General features: G+C 61.3%; 2 protein-coding genes and 1 long non-coding RNA gene across 4 annotated transcripts in view; 2 read left to right on the top strand and 1 right to left on the bottom strand.

Annotated features, from left to right (window-relative positions):
• The window catches only part of STXBP1 (syntaxin binding protein 1), a 35,749-nt gene extending 33,568 nt beyond the window's left edge, over positions 1-2,181 (bottom strand). For both annotated transcript variants that reach the window (XM_026113814.2, XM_026113815.2), the window contains exon 1: positions 1,923-2,181. In XM_026113814.2, the coding sequence (XP_025969599.1) occupies positions 1,923-1,959 (37 nt within the window). In that variant the 5' untranslated portion in view covers positions 1,960-2,181. The remainder of the gene's footprint in view (positions 1-1,922) is intronic.
• LOC135330368 (uncharacterized) lies at positions 1,644-11,267 on the top strand. Its single transcript, XR_010392352.1, has 2 exons — positions 1,644-1,790; positions 10,167-11,267. It is a non-coding gene; the product is annotated as an uncharacterized LOC135330368 (long non-coding RNA).
• Positions 11,268-13,713: 2,446 nt separating this feature from the next.
• Positions 13,714-20,814, top strand: part of NIBAN2 (niban apoptosis regulator 2) — a 51,685-nt gene continuing 44,584 nt past the window's right edge. Inside the window, exon 1 of the mRNA XM_026113833.2 lies at positions 13,714-14,082. Coding sequence (XP_025969618.2) covers positions 14,028-14,082 — 55 coding nt within the window. The 5' untranslated portion in view covers positions 13,714-14,027. The remainder of the gene's footprint in view (positions 14,083-20,814) is intronic.

Below are 20,814 nucleotides of genomic sequence, written 5' to 3'. Positions count from 1 at the left end.
ATGGAAATAAGGGACACGCAGCGGTGCTGGTCTCTGTCCCCTCTCTACCAAGCAGCACACTGTGCGAGCAGGATGGGGGTCCTGCCTGGGGGAGCACAGCTGGCTGGTCCAGCTCCTCCAGCCCTGCACAGCTGGGCTAGGGGCAGCCTCTCTCCCCACCCTGGTTCTTCCCTGCATCCTGCCATGGGGGGGGGGGGGGGGGGACTAGCCCCTCAAGAAGAAACCCAGCGAAGCACAAGAGCCAGCCCTCCCCCCTCCCCAAAGACAATCCTGCAGTAGAGAAACAACAGGACGTTTTCCTGCCTTTTCCCTTTTATTTTGCAGCTGGCTCAGATCTGATCCCCAATGCAGCATCCGAGGGTGCTGAGTGGGGGGCGCGCGGGGATGGTGCAGGGCTCCCCGGGCAGGTGATGACTGGGAACAAAGCAGGACATAAATCCAGTGGGATCCCCCCCCTCCCCATCACCACCCACCCGATCACACCACCAGCTCCGGCCGCACCATCTGCAGCCTCTGCGGGAGGGTTTAGCTCCCCTTCTCGCCGCACAAAGCGGCAGCTCCCTGCAGCCGGAGCCATCTCGGCCACCGGGATTTCTCCCAGCCACATCCCCGATAAACACCAACCGCCCCCCTCAAAGGAGAATCGACCCCGGCTGGCCACAATGCCACGGAAATAATTCATGCAAGAGGAGGGGGAGCGGGAAAGGCTTTTCATGGCTGCAGGGAGCCCGGGGGAAGTTTCCACCGGTTCCTGCCATTTCTGCTCTTTATTTAGTTATTTTTTATGCTAAGTTTTTTGCTTTAATTTTGTTCTAGGGAACGGAGCCATTCCCCTCCAGACCCGGGCATTTAGGAGCCCCCCTCTACACACACACCCCAAGACTCTGAAAATATCATCATGCAACAGAAGGGGGAAGAAGGAAGCAAACCCGAAGCTTCTCCATTCTCACCTCCCCTTCCCCTCCCAAGCCCGGAGCTCATCGGCGAGTCGGTGCCAAAAATAGCGCCGCGGATCGCGACCCCAAAGGGCACAGAAATCCCCCGGAACTGCGCCCCGGGCTGCGCCGGGCGCCGCGGCCGCCGGTCGGGGGGGGGCCGGGCCGCCTCGCCGCCGCCCCCAGCCCCGGGCAGCCGCGCTGGGGGCTGGGGGCGCCGCCGCCCCCGGATCGGGGACGCGGTCTGCGGCGGGGGCGCAAAGAGGCGTCCGGAAAAATCACCATTAAAGCGGGATCTGCTGCAGACAAAGCGGCGAGGCGCCCGGCCTTCCGGCATAACGGCGCTAGCGGTGGGTGTCTCTGCCCGGCCGGACATCCCTGTCCCCCCCCCGACTCAGACCCCCGGGGGGGCCCGCTCAGCATTTCCTGATTATGCTCTGATGGGGTGACTGCGGCTCGCCGGCCGCCCACTTCGGAGCCAGATGCGGGGAGGGGGAATCGAGCGCCTCTCGCTTCCCTTTTCTCACCCCCACCTTTTCCACCGCCCCCCCCTTCTCCTCCCCTCCCCTCAGCACTGCAGAAAAATCCCAACAGCCTCAACACACACACACACAAAGAAAAAAAACAGAGAAAAAGCAGCCCCCGCATGCTGGCGGTGCCCCCCCGCCCTGCACGTCCTCCCCGTGTCTTGCCGCTTGCTCCCAGGGCCCCCCCGCGCTGGGCGTTGATCCGGCCGCCGAGGGTCCGTATTGCGCATCCGCAATATCCCCCGTCCTCGCCCGCTTCCCCGCGGAAGAAAAAGCGCCAGAGCCTGGTCGGTTTCACGGCGGGGCCCCCCCGGGCCCCCCCAGCCTGGTCAGTTTCGCGGCGGGGCCCCCCCAGCCTGGTCGGTTTCGGTTTTTCAATTCCCCCCCCCGCTCCCGCCCCATCCGCCCGCGCCCCGCATCCCCCCGCGGCGCAAACAGCGCGGCCAGACGCGGATCTTACTTTCTCCGACCACAGCCTTGAGTCCGATGGGGGCCATGTCGCCTTGCGGGGGGGTCCGCGGCGGGGGCAGGAAGGACTTGGCGGGGGGGGGGGGAGGAAGCGCGCGGGCGCGGCTGCGGGTGGCGGGAGCGGCGGCGCCTCTCCGCGCTGCTCCCCGCGGCGGCACAATAATGTGCGGGGGGAGAGGAGGGGACGGGGGGGACACCGGGATCCGGCGGCCGCGGCGGGGCTCTCAGCTGACTGCGCGCAGGGGAGGGCAGACGGCGGGGGCGGGACGGGCACGTCAGCTCAGCGCCCGCCCCCGGCCTCGGCGGGCCGCCCCGCGCCGCAGCGCAGCGCCCGCCCGCCGCGCCGGGCACCGCGCCCCCCCATCCCGCCCCCCCATCCTCCCCCCAGGAAGCAGCCCGGCACCTTCGGGCTTATTCTGCCGCCGCCGAGGCAAAGTCCTGCCTGCCCCCTTCACCCCGCTCCCCACCGCGGGGGGGTTGTAGGAACCCCCCCCCCGGAGCTGGGGCATGGGCTTTGCATGGGCTCTCCGCAGGTCGGGGCTGGGGGTGAGCGGCCCTGCCCGAAAGGCTCCCCCAAAGGAGGAGGACATGTGAGGGAAGGGGGAGCGTGGCCCCCGTGGTGGGAACCCCACGGAAGCGTTTCCCAAGGTGTCTCGGGCTTATTTTGGCAGCCGAGGGCTGCTTCTGCGATGCAGGGGCTGGAGACACCCAGGTTTTCCCTGCCGCCGCCGCCCACGTGCGGTTGGCGTGGACGAGTCTGCCTTCACGGGCTGTGTTTGGGCTGTAAATCTCGGGGCAAAGGCTGCACGCTCGCACGACATCTGGCACGCCGGGCTCATTACGCGAGTGCTGCCGCGGGTCGCTGGATTTCCTGCCTTGCCCTTGTCCTAGGCGCCGTGTGCGGGCACGAGCTGCCGGCCGCTGCAGCCGCCGTGCGCTGCATCTCGAAGGCCGCACAGATGGGATTTCACCCCGTGCCACCCCTTCCAGGCCTGGGCACGGTGTAACGGGGTGCAGACAGAAAAGTGGGAAACAAGGTAGGAAAAGGGAGCAACACCAGCACAGAGCCTGTTATAATGGCAGAGTGCTTCAAAGGGAGGCCGACCCCCCCAGGTACGTATATATCCGTATACATAAATACCTGCTCAACAGCCAGTCCCAGGTATTTATTGCTACTTGCACTTGGCCTGGGGTGATGCTGTAGCAGTCGTTGAACAGCAGCACCTGATTTTTTTGCAAGCTTTCAGCAGAGAAGCTGTTTCAGAGGAAAAGGGGATTGTTGTGTTTCAATGCCCCAAAAATGGTGTGGAAAACTGCTCCCCATTCCTAGTTACCCTCATGAGGTGCTTACACACCCCGTCATTCAGAGATGAGGCCAGGATAGAGAGGCACCTGGGGATACATGGCGGCAAGGGAGAGTTTAAAGGCAAAGAGGGGGATTTGCTCTAGGTCCTGCTTAGATTACCAGCAGCCTGAGGTCACACTGACATGCGTATTGATTCTTTGCTTCAAAACCTGGTCTCTTAAATGCTTTGTTAAAAATAAGCTGGAGTTTAGTTTATCAGAGCCGCTGGACTCACTGCCAACCACAGGCTATAAATACCAGCATGCTATTTAATAGGGAGGTATTTATATTGCTTTCCCATCTCTCTGTCAATCTGCCTGGTCAACCCAAGCATCATTAGTCTGTAAGCAAAAATACAGCCCATGTAAGGACCTGTAGGTGAGCTGGGCCCTCCGTGCCCTGAAGGCCCAGGTGGTCGGAGGGTCTGGGCAATGCGAAACCCCCATCTGCTCTCAGAGCCCTGGCATCCGGGTGGCTCTCTTGCATCCTTTGCATCTGCACGCGCAGACACAGCTGGCAGACTAAATAGATAAATAAATAAACAGGCAGCGACACTTGCCCTGTGCAAAAAAATCAACAACAAAACTTCGGCAGTCCCAGCCCACAGGCTGTGTGTGCGCCCCAGCTCCCAGGGCAAGGTGCAGGATGCCAGGCTGGTGAGGACGGAGATCTTGGCCGTGAGTGCCAGGAGGGCAGGGGCAGAAAAGTCCTGCAGATGGTGGGGTGGAGAGAGCACTGCTTCTGCGAAGGATACTTGGACTTTGCCTTCCTGGAGGAACGGCTCCCCCCATTCCCATTGAAAGGGGGAGACCCTTCTGCAAACCACTGCCCCACGTGAAATCTGGGAGCCTGTTGCCTTCAGGGTTAGATGGAGGTTAGTGGCTGGATCACGCTCTAGGAGACTTGCTGTGGTGCAAAATGCCTTAGATGGTGAGTCCTTTAAACAGGGACTGCAGGCTGCTGGATACAGGCCTTCAGCACTTAAAATCAACAGGAACCTTTCCCTCTTCTGCAATGGGCTCCAGATGAGGAGTTGATGGCATGAAGCCTAGAAATCCCCAGGACATCTGAGCCAGAGCAAGTGCATCTTTGCTGCATGCAACAAGCTGTGCACAGCTGGGTAAGGAAAAGGGGAGCAGTATTTTGTTACTGCCGGTTTCACCGTAGGACTAATAAGGAACATCAGGGTGGACAGAGCGAGGTACCGGTAGCTGTTACCCTCGGTTCTGTGCTATTTCGGTTCGAGTGATGGAAATCAGAGGTGGTCAGTAGCACACGGATCTGGTGGCTGAGATTTTAGCAGTGACTAGCGATCGTCAGCATGCGCTTAGCATCTGCCTATGAGGATTAGGCTGTTCCCTGTGAGAAGCCCAGGCCCCGTATGTTCAGTAAGGCAGCACCACTGATTTAGCTCTGCCTAAATGATGAAGGCAGCTCAGAGTCAAGATGAGGGATCATTTTCAGGGTCAAGAAATTGAAGTGAGCTGCTAAAGCGAGTTTTCCTGAAAGACAAGATTGAGACTGTCTATGGAAATGAAAAGGAGCAGATGCGGGTGATGCTTTCCTGAGTAGCATTGCAGTCTGACTCACCCACAGGTCAAATACAGATCCATCCTTGTTGATTCTCTCCTAAACCATCTGGGCTGGAGTCTCTCAGACTGGGATTTTCAATCCCCACAGCTTGGAGTCTAGCTGAAAACAGTCGAGATGCTCGAAATATATTTAATTGGAAGAAATGGAGATGTCTCATAATCCCCTGAGTCCTGGAGCTGGGGCTTGAAGGCAAATACCAGCTACCATGAAATCTGTCGTTGCAAGACTGCTGCAATCTCTGTCACCTTTTCTCGTGGCCAGGCGGGAGATGAGCACTGCCCTGGGGATAACTGGGTGCCTGAAGTGAGATACTTTTGGGGGGAGGAGGAAATAGTCTCCCTTGAGCTACATTCCCAGGGATTTTGTGACGTGAACAGGTGTCCTTAGGGAAGAGCTTAAAGCGCAAGCACATGTAGTACCAATCTCTGGCTTTGCTGACTCCAGCAAGAGTTTTGCCAGTATAAGACCAGCAAGATCTGGTCTTTAGCATCCCAAAGGGCCTGCGTTCGGGATCTCGGCCAGCATGCGATCTGGCAGGGCAGCTGCGAGTGAGCGTATTGGTGCACCCTCTCCGATGCCCTCTTCCACCCAGGGGCTGCTGGCTCGCGGGTGGGGTAAGAGTCTGCAAAAGTGTGTGGCCCCTGGGGATGTCCCCTCCTCCAGAATCACATGGCCAAAATCCCTAAAGGCTTCCTCTGCAAGCTAATGTCTGCCGTTGGTTTCTGCTCTGACAGGGTACATCCTTAGGCAGTATGAAACTGTGGTGCGATTTCCATCGCATTTTAATCACAGGCAAAGGCAGATTGGTGAAAGTGAACCAAAATGCTTGATAACTTCTCATCAGACACCAAGGAAGCCATCAGCTCCCTGCCAAATGCCTTGACTTGCCCAGGGGCCAGGAACGTGTCCAGAGGGAAGATGTTGCGGGGACAGAGAGGGCACAGCTTTATGCACCGCTGTTGTCCCCGGGAGCTGTAGGGTGTGAGTCTGACCATCGGTTAAACCTCTTTGGGTGGCTGGTGTTTTTTGCCGAAGGCAGTGAGGGGAGATGGAGTGAGCTGACGTGCAAGGTCCTGGGCCTTGGGGACGCCTTAAGGGGGAGCTGTGTGACTAGGCAGGGATTTTGCAGGGGATCAGGGGCTCCTGCCCAGGCCTGCCGCAGGGCTGCTTTGTGACCCGAGGCCCCGTGCCTCAATCTCCTCTTCTGTCAATAAGGAAGAGCAGTCTGGCTTCGCTGGTGGGTGTCAGGACTGTGACTGCGCAGCCGAAAGCACTTGGGCATCCTTAGATGTGAGGAAAAGTGTCAGTGCAAAATAATGAAGATGATAAGATTTGTTGGTAGTTCTATTAGGATGGTGGTTGTCTGAGCAGCTGGGGCTGGTGCCTGACATTTCATCTCCTTGCTGTCTTCATCTCTCTTTGGGGCATGATGCGGGGCAGTGGGGGTAGTGTCCCTGCGGAGGTTGGAGTGGGCACCACGAGCAGAGGTGGTTCCTGGTCATCTCCTTAGGAGCCTCCTGGCCCCGTATGAGCAGGCGGGTTGCAGCTCTCAGCAGCCCAGATGTGCTGAACTGGTAAGTCTTGCTGTTGCTTGCTTTCTGTATGTGCCTGCTAGCAGGAAAGAGACGGGGGAGGAGGTGGGAGGGAGCAGGCTTCAGCACTGGGGTCCCGTGGTGCTGGGAGGGGGCAGACTGCAGCGTTGGGGTCCCGATGGTGCTGCTGCAAATGCCACGGCAGTGGCAGCCCCCTCGGCCTCAGGTGCTCTGCAGACACCTCCGAGCCGTCTCTGCAGAGGAATAAATCCCTGCCAGGCACTCACGCCGCCTCCTCCTCCAGCGAGGGGGAGCTGGGAATCCCCCCGCGCGCAGACACGCACACCCGCGCACGCCTGTGGGCCGTGCCAGGCAGTGCCTGAGCGCCAGCTCTTCTTCCAAGTGTGTCACCAGCTCTGGCTTCAGAGCAGGCTGCCTGTCTCGCAGCCCGCAGCCCTCCGCACGCCCCCGGTCCCTGCCGGCACCGCGCAGGGACAGCCCCGGCAGCCCGGCGGGCAGGGGGCCACGCGGCTCCAGCACTGGGTGGGCAGCCAGGATGCTCTGGCTGCAGAGTGGGGCCCAGGGGCCAAAAAGTGCTTTGGGTTTTCCCACCGTTACCAGTTGCTTAAAACTGCTCCATGCAAAAGAAAACCAAACCACTTTTCCTTTCCCTGGTCCAAAGGCCGGAGCAGTGGCTGCTGTGACCCTGCACCAGGCCTTGCAAGGAGGTGATGGCCTGCCCATGCCCAGGGTTTCAGAAGCAGGGCATAACCCACGGGTTAAAACACACAAACAAACAAACAAAAAAACCCGCTCTTCGCAGCACCCGGCAGCAAGGTGCAGAGCTGGGGCCACATCCTGGCCTCATCCCCACCTGGAAAATCCACCGGGGCCGAGATGTTTAAACACGTCCAGGTGTTTGCGGATGTTTGGTGCTTGCCAGCCTGCAGCGCCGTGTGCCCTTGCCCGTGCCCTGTGCCCCAGCCGGGGCGGGAGACCGGCCCGCTGTGCTGCAGGCTCCCAGCCAGGCCAGGCTGCCGGGGACCAGTTATCCCAGTCCCGGCCAGCAGAGGGGAATGGTGGTCCACATGAGCCACCCTCAGCTCCTGCACCAGTGCCCTCTGCAAGCACCGGGAGCCGGCAAGGCTGCAGGTCACCGCCGTCCCGCTGCCGGCCAGGGCTCCCCAGGAGCTGGGGGGGGGGCTCCGGACCCCCGTCCTGCTGGCCGTGGCCATCGCCACCCAGGGCTCGTTCTGCTCCCTCGCCCGTGGCCCAGCAGTGGGGTGCTTGCCACATGGGGTGCTCTGCGTGTGAGCCTCCGGAGGGGTTCCCAGCTCCCCCCCGCCCCCGCCTGCCGTGGGTACCTTTCCGCACCCCTTTGCTCCCCTGCTCAGGCCAGCAAGCAGGTCCACCGGCTCTGGGCGGACTGGCTCAGCCAGCAACCAGTCTGGGCTGTGCATGCTGTGCACACAACACCAGCGAGCCCGGACGCAAGGCAGCCTGTTACGCAGCCCTGGTGGGACTTAGTTTTATTTTTCTCAGGGTCCGAAGTTGCTTCCAGCCAAGGCCAAGCCTGGAGCTGCCTTCCAAGAGGGGCTCTCTGCGAGCCAGCCCTCTCCAAGGGCTCCGTGCCCGAGCTGCAGCTGAACTAGGGAGGTTATTGATCCTGCTCAGGCTCCATCCCTGATTCAGCAGAAGCCGGAGCTGTGAGAGCCCTGATTCAGCACTGCGTAATCACGGTGTTATCTGGCAGCGCCTGCCCCAGCACAGTAAATCCCGCTGGACTAATCCCGCTGCAAACACGGGCACTTAGGGCGCATCAGGGTGCAAAAACCGCCCAGGGCCGGGCCTGGGAGCCCACGGGAGCAGCAGCTGCCATTCAGCAGGGCGCAGCAGCTGCAGAGCAGCTTCGGCCTTATCGGCAGGGAGTTTTACTGCTGCGATTACACAGCCGTTTATTGTGGCAGCACCAGTTCCTATGAAAGGGAGCAGCGAGCAGCCCCCCCCTCCCCGAGCACGGGCTGGAGGACACGTTTGCACCCTTGTCTCAGACCTACAGGTGCTTTGCCCTGCTCTTTCCCCCGCCGTCCCACCGGGTTTGCACGGGGACCCGGCTCCGCAGCAGAGCCGCCTGCAAGGACAGAGCTTGTCCAGAGCGCTGGGGCACCTCCATGGCTTCTCCCCTTCCCTCCCAGGTGGCCTGGGGGGGGGTTGCATGTGGCCAAACCCTGGGGACGGTGACCCAAGCCCAGCCGTGCTGGCCGCCGGAGAGCATCTCTCCTTATGCGGCCGCGTTTGCAAGGGCCTGTGGCTCCCACGAGCACCCCGAAACGCCCCGGGCTGCCCCTGCTGCCCTCAAACGCTCCCCCCACTCATCATCCGAAGCGATCGGGTTTCCTTGCTGAGCCGGGCTGCGGTGGAAACAGATCCTCGGTGCCTGGGGTCACCGAGAGTTAAAGGAAAGCGCTGATGATTGCTCCTTACGTTCGGAGAAGGGGAAATAAATATTTACTGTGTTAAAAGCCTCATCCTGCAAACACGCCTGCATTTAATGGTGGCAATAAGTCCTAGAGGCAGCAAGCGGTTCGGAGCAGCCTGTTCTAGGTGCCACGACTGAGAGGTCGGGTTTTACGCCACGCTGGCAGCTGCGGGGAAAATCCGAGAGGAGAAAAGTGGAGGTATTTCCAGCCGCAGGTACCTAATTTGGAGGGCAACCGGCCGCAGCACGTGCTGGGCTCCCGCGAGGGCTGGGAGCTGCTTGCAGAGCTGTGCTGCTCGGGGTGGGCTTCGGCGAGGGCCCGCGGCATCACGCGCGTGTGGACCGCTCTGCTGATGCCAGACCGCTCGTGGCGGCGGTCGCCGCGTTCCTAGGCAGCTGGCTGAAATCGTGAGATCATTCATTCTCCCAGACTGTATTCGACAGAAAATGCCTCGATTTAGAAGCTGGTTTGTCCAACAGATAATTCAGCCCGCTCCAGACGGATAAGCACTATTTACATCTGTTTAGCGATATGTAATTAGCCGCGATGATTAGACTCTTTATCCCAGTGTAATTTTTTAAAATCCATCTCTGCATTGTCTCCAAGCAGAGGGGAAGGGGGGGGCCGGGTACCACCGGGGCCGGGGCTGCCCGGGCTGGGGGCTGCAGCGCGGGGCCCCCGAAGAGGCCTGGCACCCCCGGAGCCGGCTTTGGCAGCAGCTGCGCGGCATCCCCGTCATCGGGGAACCGCTGCGTTTGGCTTCCCTCTGGCAGCCGCTGCGACCGCGCGGATCTGTGAGCGTCCCTGGGGTGGGAGCTGAGCCCAGTCCCAGGGCACCTGCTCCGCAGCAGGAAGGTTTTCCCTCCGGGGTGACAGCGTCAGTGACCGCCCGCGGTGCCGTCGGAAACGCCGCTTGTGCTGTTCAGGACGTTTCTTCCTCAGTACCTGATCAACCTGAGCTGCTACACACACACACACACACACAGACACACACACACAGAGCAAAGGGGGCCCGGGACCCGCAAAAGCCCCTGGAGTCCTGCGGGGAGCCGCAGTCCCGGGAGGAGGCCGGGGACGGGTCAGCCGCATGTCCTGGGCAGAGCACACCGACCGGCTCCGAGTGCAGTGCTAGTCTTAATAGGAAAAAAAGGAAAAAAGAAAAGAAAGTCTGTTAGTATTTGGTTCTATAGCAAGAATTTGGGGAAAAAATATGTTTATTAAACCATTTAGGAGAGAAGGATCTTTTTGCTTCCTTGTTTCTTCTCCTTTTCTTTATTTTTTCCTAGAGGTGAGATGGAAGAGAAGGACAGAGAGGGAAAATGGGAAAAAATCAAAACCAAGCAGGTCTCTACCTAATAGCACCAAAGGAGCTGGCTCTCCTGCAGGTTGGTGTATCGCAGGTGAAGGCGGTGTGGCTTCTCTGATGTCTAATAACCACCGAGCTACACGACACCATCCCCTCCATGGCCTCCCTCCCCTGCCCTGCTGCCTGAGTCATTAGAGGGAGACCATAACTCCCCAGAGGTGTCCAACCTCCTGCTAGACCTGGCCAGATTTCAGGTGTTACAGGGGGAGGTGGCAGCCTCCCACCTGCACACACCCTCGTCATCAGGCACCGGACTAACGACCCTCTCTCTGCTCTTCTCCTGGGAAAAGTAGTATTTCCCGACTGCTGCTGCCCCCAGACCTTTCCCAGAGGCCAAACGGGGCTGCTCTGCCCATTTCTCTCATCCTCGGGCACCGCCTGGAGCGGAGGAAACCCTGTCCAGAACCGCACGGGACTCATTTCCTCGCCACCCGGATGCGTGGGAATCTGCGGAGAAGCGGTGGAAGTGCTGTCACTGCTGGACCTGGAGCCTCCAAAACCCTTCCCATCACAAAAAAGGCCTTCAGACAAAATGTCTTTATTTTAACCCTCTGAGCATGAAGCGATGGAGCAGGTCCGCGTGCCAGCTGGCAGCAGGCTGGGTACGAACCAGGCGTTGTGTCACCGGCAGAGCGATGACTGACGGTGCCGGGATGGTACCTCATCTTCAGGTGGTTTTTCTAGACACATAAATGTCCCCTGTGTCTGCATTAGGGCGTCCAGTCTCTATTTACGTGCTATTTCTGCTTACTGCAGATATAACCTTCCTGTTTACAAATCAACAATATCAGGGCTTTCTGGTTTTAACCTCTTAATTAGTTTTCCTTTCCTATTTAAGAAATATGTCAACAGGGACAGGAAAGTGGCTCAACACGTAGTGCCGCAACACTTCAGTGGATGGATTTTTCAAGAATAGGATTTTTTTAGTGCTTTTTTCATCCCCTTAGGAGGACTCCTGTGCACTACCTAAATTACACCCTGTATCATTCTTTTTTTATAAATAAATTCTGCTAATAATGAAGTTGTTATTGTAGATGTTTACATTTTATTCAATTTTTTTTTGGGGGGGATGTATTTCCCCCACCTTTTAAATATCCAGACACACTGTAACTCCGGTAAACCAGACTTTTGAGTGAATTCAGAGCTAGACTCCCTGGGGATCAGTGCTAGAGAAAGTGTTTAAAAGCCTCCAGTGGAACAATTTTCTATTGGAAATGAGATTTTGCTGAAACCAAATTTCCCATGAGACTCTGTTGATTTCAACAACATTTTGGTCAGGGAAACAAGCTGAAAACAAGCATGTTGGTAAGGGTAAAGCGTTCTTACGGGGCATTTCAATGAGAAAAAGGTAAATCTTCTGGTTTTGAAACGACTTTCCATCTGAAATGACCTTGAGTGGCGAGAAATGTGTAAAAACAAAAGCTGCTGATGTTGGGAAGTTTGAGTGTTATCACGGCAAGAGACTTCAGTCACCTTAAATTACTCCCAGAAATTATGGTTTCGTGGGGCACGTCCATGGTGCAGCTCAGAAGACAGTAACGCCGGGAACCGCCGGTCCTTCCCCTGGGAATGGGGTTCCCGCGCGCCGAGCCCGTATCCTTCGTGCACCCTTCGAGCAGGGTCGGCCCTGACGCGGCTTGGGAAACACCAGCCAACGTCCTGCTCGCTCCTCAGCCCCGTGCTGAGGGCTCGGCTTCCCGAAAGCCTGGCCGGGGAGCAGCAGGGGCCCTTGCCGCCCTGGAGAAACGGGGGGTCTGAGCAGCGTCCTCGTGCCGCTCTGCTGCGGGGCACCGCAGCACCCTGCGCGTGCGGGGGTTGGCGTCAGGCGCGCGGTGGATGCTGTTTGGGGTGGTTTTGCTGGCAGGGAGAGGTGTGAGCAGCCTCCCGGTCCCCTGGGGCTGGCGGCCTGCAGCAGGCCGGGAGGAGCTATTTCAGGCTGGATAAACAGGATGCTCCGCGCACACAGCAAGCTCCTCGGCCGGCCACCTCCACTCCTCCCTCCCGCCTCCGGGTAAACACTACAGCCCAGAAAAAGACTCGCAGCACCACCTCGGAGCCGTTTCCACCCGGGGCTGGGTCCTAACAACCTGCCTGTGGTTGAGCGGAGCTCGGCCCAGCCCAGCCCGGGGTCTCTGTGGTCTGAAAACCGCGGGGAACCAGCGCGATCCCAAGGCATGTTCCACCTCGGGAGCTCGGCAGCGGTTCCCTCAGGACGCCCTGCAGCCGGGAAGAGCCTGAACTTTCTGGCCACGCCGCCGCCTCCTCCTCTGCCTCCTCCTCTTCCTCCCTTGGTCACACCCCGGCTGCTCTCTGTGCCCAGGGGTGTGAGGACAGACCAGCGCACGGCCCTTCCTCCGGCTCCAGGCTCCTGCCCAGTGAGCGAGCGGAGGATCCTGCCTGTTTCCGCCTGTTGCTCTCAGGAGGGAGCTGAAAGGAGCCGCAGCAACAGCGGAGGAAGGAGGAGCTTCTCCAGCGCTTCCTCCAGCTCCCAAGCCCTGGCTGCTTTGCTCTGAACCCTGGTCACCAGAGCCCTGTTGAGCAGCCGGAGGTCAAGGAGGGCCTGGGAACTGACCCCTTCTGCCGAGCAGCCTTGCCCCATGAGTCCGGATCCGCAGCCCCGTGATGTGTGTGCGAGGCAGGATTTTGCTGGACTGACTAGCAGAGTGTTGTCAGTGGTTCTGGTGGCGCCAGACTGAGCGTGCCCTGAGTGTCCCCTTGCCCTCCGCATCCCGGGTGATGCTGATCGATCTGGGAGGTGCTGGCACCCTCCCGGCTTTACCAGCCCCCGGGGAGCAGGGAGAGTGGAGTCAAGCAGCTCCAGTTCCAGCATCCGCGGCCAGAGAGCATCTCGACGCAGCTCGTGTTTTTCCACCCCAAACTTGCGTACGAGCAAAGCTGCCCAGAGGCCCAGGCGGCAGAGGCGCCCCTCTCCTGTCCCCGCTCCGCGCGGTCGGGGCGCCGGCTCCCACGGCCTCCCCCCGGCGAGGCACGCCTTGGCACCGCGCCTTGGCACCGCGCCTTGGCACCGGCAGGCGCTCAAGGTTGGGGCTTAGGAGGGCCCGGGCGAGAGCGCGCAGGTAGGCAGGGAGGAGCCGGTGGCGCAATGTCAGAAGCCGGAGCCGGTGCCAAGGCAGAGGCAGTTTCACTGGCGCCAGCAGCGACCGGGCCGTGCGAGCCCAGCGCGGCGCCCGCAGCCTGCGGGGCGATGGCGTGGGGGGCGCGGTGGCGCTCCCGCACTTGGGGATGGCGGGGGGGGACGGTTTTGGGGGGGACGGTTTTGGGGGGACCCCCCCAGCCCCGAGGGCAGCCCACGGGCAGCTCCGCGCAGCGCCTCTCCCCGGGCCGGGCTCCGCGGCGCCCCCGCGGTGCGGCCGCTCCCGCCCCCGCGCGGATCAAAGCGTCTCGTTAGCGGCGGGGCGGAGCGGGGGGGCCCGGGGGGGGGGGCCCAGGTGCGGCGGGCGGCCGCGCGGCTCTGCCCGGCGGCGGCGCTGGCGCTGGCGCGGCCCCTGCGCGGGGCGCGGCCGGGCGGCGCGGAGGGAGGGAGGGAGGGTCCGGGGGAGGCTCCGCGCTCAGAGCCGCGGCCGGCAGAGCTGGGGCTGCCCATGGGGCGCCGCGCTGCCTGACCCGGCCGCGGGCCGAGCCGCCTGCCCTGCCCTGCCCTGCCCTGCCCTGCCCTGCTCCGCCGCCCCGGCCCCGCGGCCGCGCTCCGCTCCGCTCCGCTCCGCTCGCTGCCGCCGGGCGCCGCGGGCTTGCGCCGCCGCTCGCCTCGCCTCGCCTCGCCATGGGAGATGTGGTCTCCACTCACCTGGACGAGGGCCGCCGCCAGCACATCGCAGGTGAGCGCCCGGCCGCCCCGCCGCTGCCCCCCTCTCCCTGCCCTCCCTGCCCCCCGGCCGGCCGAGCTGCGCCCCGCGGGGGGGAACTTTCTCCTGGGGCCATCGGGCTCCGCACTGTGCCCATCCCCTCTGTTAAACCGTGGGGAGCACAAACCTTTGCACCCCCCTCCCGGCTGGGCATCTTGGGAGCCCCCTCGCTGCCTGCTTTCCCCTCTCTCCCAGCGGCGGTAGGACTTGAAGCAGCCTGAAAACTTTTCTTGCCAATGTACCACGTTGCAGTTCCCATGTGTTTTGCCTCCTCCCCGTCCCTTTGCTGGAAGCCGCCTGTCTGCGCCAGGCGGGGCGGGGGGGACACACAAGGTGTCTGTCTGCCTCCCGAGTGAAAGGCTCGGTTGTGCGGGGGTGTTTGTGTTGGCTCCAGGGACGAAGAGCGTGTTAATGCGCCGAGCTTCTCCCGGGCTGCGGGTAGGGAAGGGGAGGGAGGTGCCGGCAAGCCGGATCCTGTTCGCCAGCAGGGAAACCACAGACAACACGGCCTCAGAGGGGTTTGCTGATGCTGGGCCCGGGGGTGAACTTTCCCCTCTCCCCCTGCGCTGGGGGATCCCTGGAGAAGCCCCCAGGGGCTCGGGGTGAAGGACCATCTGGCCGCGCTCCTGGGTGCCCCGGGTCTGCCCTGGCGCAGGCAGGATGCGGCAGTCCCGCCGCCGTGGGGGGAGCGGGATCCTGCGAGGGCGACAATGTGGTCTTTGAAAGTGCTGCCTCTGCTCCGGCCATCCCGGGCCGCAGCGTCTGCCCCAAAGTGCCTCCGGCCTTGAGAGCAGGATGTCTGATTAGTCCTGCCTGCGATCTGCTGAACGTGGGATTATGGCTTCTGTACAGGCACGGTTTTGTGCGAAGCGACAGCGGAGGGGACGGCTTGGGGGGGGGGGTGGCTGCTGGTCGGGGCCTGCAGTTGCTCGTCTGACCCCGGCGAGGGGGGTCAGCCCGCCGGCGAGGCGCTGTGCCCCGGGCTCTGCTCCTGCCTGCCCTCCTGCCCCGGGTTTTGATGCGGGTGCCCAAGTGGCGGGACTTGACCTCCAAGCCCTGTCTTTCTCAGGCTTCAATTACGGCTTTGCAGGCCAGTCGAGCCTGCAGAAAGCCCTGTTCTTTGCTTAGTTAAGCAAATCCCCCCCAGAGCCGCACCTAGTCAGGTGGCACGGAGGAGGGTGGCTGAACGTGGGACCTTGTGCGCGTTACAGCGAGCTCAGGTGCTTGGGAAGTCTCAGGGTTTCAGAGGTGGCTCTGCTCTATCTTTTCTCCATGTCCATCGTAAAGCGACGTGAATGGCTCTGAAGTCCTTCTCCTCAAGGACTTTCTAACTGGGGCTGGTGAACCATAAGCGACGCTGTGTGCCAAGGTACAGCCCCAGGAATGGCGTATTACAGCTGCCTCGGTATCAAAGGCTCCTGCCCCGACTCGCGCTGCCGGGGCTCTGAGCGCGGAGGACTTGCTGCTCGCGGCGGAGCGCCGTCCCGCTGGCCGGGCTGAGCCCCCGCCGGCCGGCTCGCAGGAATGCTCGCGTGGTATGCGGCGCTGCGGGACTCCGGCAGGTTTGCAAGCTTTCAAGGAGAGCTTTTAATAAGCTGTTGGTTTTCACATTGCGTAGTTAAAGCTAGACTTGTCTAATCTCCCAGTCTGCAAGAGGACACGGCTAAGCCTGCTTGTGTCTTCGCTAAACGCTGTGTCGAAATACTGTCTCTCTCCAGCATGTTCGGGTCCAAAGCACATCCTGTATCTCCCTTTAACTCGCTGATTCTTTGTAAGGAAATGACTCCGCATTCAAGCCTGTGGTGTTAGTCCTGGAGAGTCCTTGAAATATAACAAGGAAAAGCAAGTCTGAGATTCAGCTGGATTGTGCTCTGCAGGAATCTGTCTCTCTGCTGGGCCAGAAACGTAGCTTTCTGCAAGGCGAGACTGAACGGTTTCGCCTTGTTAGGGTCCAAGCTGTTCCACCCGGGGGTTTCAACCCGCGCTCTGGGGGTCCTGGGAGCCAGGGAGGATTTTTCAGGGCCCTGTGAAATAGCACTGGGGAGATCATGGTTGTACGTGTTCTGTGCCAAGCTACTGCTCTGAAGTCTGGGTGCGTGTGGGGAGGACCTGTACTGGGGAACTTCACTGGGCCCACCTACTGGGAAGGGCTGGAGGCCGCTGGTTTAGATAAACACCTCTCCGCTTTGCGATCTGGGCTCCTCGCTGGGTAAAAAACCTGCAGAGATGGGAGGGGCTGTAACCAAACAGGCAAGGCGCGACTTGCTGCCAGGCATGCAAAGCAACTCGTCAGGAAAGACGCAGGGTTTTCCTTCCAGCCTGGCCCGTTCTTCGCTGCCGCTGCTCCTGCCAGCGCCCAAAGCGGCAGCTGGAGAGGGGAGGGGGTCTGCGGGGCCCTTAGCGAGTTGTCGGAAACGCTCGCAGGCAGCAGCGCCGTGCTGTCTTCAGACGCGGCGTTGTTAGCCAATTCCCCCGTGCTGGGACTGGCTGGGTTTAGGCAGAGCCCTCGAGGAGCCGGCGTCCTTCCCGGGAAGGCTGTGTGTGCCCCGGCGGTCCCCGGGCTGAGGCCACCACACCAGGAGAGCTGCTGCCTGGGCAGCTGCTGCTGCCAGGGCCTGTGTGGAGGTGGCTGTGGTGAGGCTGATGCCAATGTCCCATGGAGGCCACTAGCTGAGTGAGTGCATGACTTGCATGCTGGTAGCTCAGTACCAGGCCCTTATCTCCCTCCGCTTTGGGAGCGTGGTCCCTGCTGGCAGGGGCTCAGCCTCACCCGATGTGCTGCACCGGCCATGTGCAGGGCGGGAGAGGCAGATCTGCCCCCCGTGCTCCTGCTGTCTGAGCAGACGTGCAAGCAGCATCCCTGACACAGCACCGGCGAGTCCTGGCCCGGGCTCCCAGCTGCCCTGGTGCTCACAGGGCAACCATAGGGCTCTGCCATTGCTGGGGGTGGCATGATTTAAGCTGGGGTGGTTTTTGGGCAGTGCTGCCCCCAGCTCCCTGCTGCCCTCGCTCTTTGGTGTCTTGGTGATCACGCGCAGACCTGGGGAGCTGCAGTGAGGGAGGAGCTGGTAAGGTCCTTCTGCTGCCCTGCTCGAGCACAGCAGCCTCCAGCATGGGGGAGGTACCATCGGACATCGTCTTGGCCTGAGTCACCAAGGCCTGTTTGCCAACACTCTTTGGCTGCCCTCCTCCTCCTCCTCTTCCTCTCCTCTGTGGGTTGGTAATTGCTCCTGACTTGCTCCACTGGCTGGAGCAGGGACCGTCTCCACCTGCCTTGTGCAAGGGTCCCTGACTGAAGTGTGGGCTAGTGTGTGGCCATCGTCGGGCAAGCGCGGGGGTGGCTGGAGTCGAGTATGCTGCCAAAGTTCCCGTGCAAGAAGTGGTACTGCTGAGTGCCTTGGTTTTTTACACAGTTGCCTTCCCTGGGTAATAGGGGCTGGGGTGGAGGATGTCGTGGATGTGGAGCCAGCAGGACTTGGTGTCCTGCAGACCAGTTGCTGTGCCTCGTGCCCTGTGCACGTGGGCCGTGCTGGCACTCCCCTATCCAAATAACGAATTGTGCGTGGCTGTGTCACAGCCTGCTCATTAACCCAGCGGTCTGGTGGGCTGGGAGGAGCCGGGGCCAGTGCAGACGGAGCTGCAACGCTGCCTGGCTCTGTGCTGCTGGTGGTGGCCATAGGCCGGCATCGCTCGGGGCTGCGAGGGACCAGGGCAAACGCTTCGGAGATGCTGGGTGCCTCTGTGGCCAGAAGAATGGGGAAGTGGGAGGCAGCACAGGGAGGGTCCCAGTGAGCTCGCACGTCATTCTGGCAACCCCTCTGAGTCGCCAGCCTGTTAATTGCTAAATAAACCAGCTGTTATTCAGGGAGGGACAGGGCTGGGCTTCCTGCAGGCACCAGCCCACACAGCTGTGGTGAAGGTGATGCTGGGCCTCCCCATCCATGCTGAACTTGCAGCCTTTACGCTTGAATAAGGCTTATCCCAGCCCTCGGCCCTCCCTGGAGCAGATTTCATACGCCAGCTGGGGAGCAACAAGAGAGTAAAACATCGAGAGCTGAGCCCTGTCTGTGCTAGCGATGGTGTCTGTGGCCTTGGAGGCACTGAGGACGTTGCTGTCCCAAGGGGTGATGCTGGGGTGGACGGTCTCTCCCTGCCTGCGGTGGCCAGACTCCAGCCCGCGAGGGCTCCGGGTCCCTGCTGGTGCTGGGAATGGCTGCCGCACAGCCGGGCCCGCGTAGGGGTGCCATCCCCTCCGATCTGGTGCAGCGACGGGCTCGAGGCAGGCACCCAGGGGAGCTCTGCTTGGTGCTGCCGGGACGGGCCGTGGGGTCTGGTCCAGAGCTGCCCGGTAAAGGCGGAAAGCCGGCTTGCTGCAGGATGCGTCGGGGAGGCTCGAGGAGGCTGCTGCAGGCTGCCCGGCCGCCGGGGCTGAGGGATCAACTGGCCGTGACTCAGCCAGGGCTCGCTGCGGCGGCAGGAAGGGACTCGCTGCGGCTTCCTTAGGCATGACGCTCGTTTCCTAGAGTTGGTCGCAGATCGTCTGCAGCCAGTGTGGGAGGCTGTCGCTGGTGGTGACAGGCCCCAGGCTTGGTTTTGAGGCAGTAACTTGGGCTCGAACCCTAAGCCAAGCTTAGGGTGGCGGATTGATGCAGGATGCTGGTGTGAGCAAAGCCTACTTGGCCAGCGTGACAAAGCTGTGACCTTCCACGGGCTCAACTGTCCTCTGCTAGGGCACAATGTGGGAGTTTGAGTTGGGTGATGTCCTGAATCAGCTATGAAATGTGCTGTGCATTTGGGGAGGTCGAGAGGTTTCTCCTAATGAAGCATGGCTCTTCTTTCCTGGTGGAAAGAAATAGCTCCTGTGGCATGTCGGGACCTCCTGCTGAAGGGAAATGGCTGGTTCTGGCAAGCTGGGGCTTACGCAGCAGCCGTCGTGTTTGGGCCGGGGCTTGCGCAGAGGCGGCGTGTCGGGGCAGGGGAAAGCTGGCGGCTGCACGCTGGGGCTGCCGGGGCCTCCCGTGCCGTCAGCCTGGCGGGTCCCTTCCCACGTGGGCAGGAGGCAGCAGCCCTCCCGGCCCTGCCTGCGCGCCCGTGCCAAGCCCGGGGGAAAAGCCGGCTCCCGGCTCGCGCCGCCTTGCCTCCCTGGTGGGGCCGATAACCCGTCTCCTGCAGGGCGCCCGATGCTGCCCTCCCTCAACCGGCGCTTAGTCAAAGCCCGTGCCAGAGGTGCGCCGGGGCCGGAGCAAGGGTCGGTCCTGGCTCCCTGGAGCCTGTTTTCAGGCCTCGCTCACTTGGAGCGAGCTGGGACAGCAGTGCTGGCTCCCTCCACTCCTTGCCTGTTCTACACTGGACCTGGGTCTGGCTGATGTGGATGTCTAGCTCTGGGCCTGGATCATCCACATCCAAGGGGGTCTGAGCCCCCAGTAGCGATGCTGGGAGCCCTGATGCTGGCGAGGGCGCAGATCCCTGCCATGGGGACTAGGGAGGGCACCGAGGAGGGCACTGTGCCCTGCCAGCCAGAGCAGGGGCCTGCGCTGGATGCTGCTGCCCTTTCCCTTTAAAAAGGGGGAAAAGGTGGAGTTTTATTCCTTCCTCCGCTTCCAGCATTGCAAAAGCCTCAGGAGGAGGAAGCCTGTTTGCAATGAGTGCTCCGGCTTTCCTCTGGTGCTGGCTCCGCTGGTGCTGGGCGCTGCATGCAGCATGGGGCAGTGCCACTAGTGCCTGGCCCATCCAAGGGCTGGGTTCAGGGGGAGACAGAGCTGCTCACGCAGTGCCACCAGCCTCGTCCACATGACAGTCTGTATCAAAAAGCCCCGCTGCTGCCATAGGTTGGGTATCTCGGACCCCGGCGTCAGTGGGGCAGGAGGGGTGCAGGCGATACCACCAAAGGCTGAGGTTACCTGGGGAAGTGCAAGGAGGCTTCCTGAAAATCAGGCTGTGGGACTGGACCTGGTGTCACCGGGGGTGCTTTGGCAGGCTCCTTGCTGCAGGGGCGAAGCAGGTGCTTATCCTCCTTCTAGGAGACCTGGTGCACGTCTGGCTTCCCGGGAGCTGGGACCCCTGTCTGGGAGCAGCGTACAGCTTTTCGGGTCATGCCTTGCTTCTCGTCATCTTCCCATGGCGACAGCTGCCTGTGCTTATCGGGAGTAGGGTGAGGACAGCGTCTGGCTGGTTGTGAAACAGGGGCTCATTATGGGATGTTGTAATAGGGCTGGAAATGGGAAGGGTGGCTCCAGATCCCATCTCTTCATTGCCGGCTTGGACCAGGCCCCTGTCGTGCTCTGCGCAAGAGTCTGGTTGCAGGATTTCTCCATGGGATGCACTGTTCCTGCAGCCAGGGGCTGTTGGTGTGAAGCGCGAGGCTCCATGGCCTGTCCCTGTGCTCTGGGGTGATGGATGTCTTGGTGACTGTCCCTGCATGGCACCTCTTCCCGAGCCAGGTGGGAGGCCGGAGCAAGTGGCTTGTCCCACCATGCCACGGGCTCAGGCAGAGGAGCAGGAGCCCGTCAGTCCCAGGGAGGGAGTGCTAGAGAGCTCACAAGGGGATTGTGGAGAGATACCGGGGCTCAAAGCCAGCCACTGCACTGATTTATGGGGCAGGAGGGAGGCAAAGGCTTGGGAAACCCCTTCCCTGGGCTGCGCTTCCCTTGCTTGGTCCCCAAAAGGAGGCTCAGGGTGTCTGATATTGCAGTGCTGGGGGATCCT

The sequence above is a fragment of the Dromaius novaehollandiae genome, chromosome 20 (assembly GCF_036370855.1).
Source record: "Dromaius novaehollandiae isolate bDroNov1 chromosome 20, bDroNov1.hap1, whole genome shotgun sequence".
Lineage (NCBI taxonomy): Eukaryota > Metazoa > Chordata > Aves > Casuariiformes > Dromaiidae > Dromaius > Dromaius novaehollandiae.
Note: the sequence above shows the minus strand (reverse complement) of the source record. Positions and strands in the feature narration are given on the sequence as shown.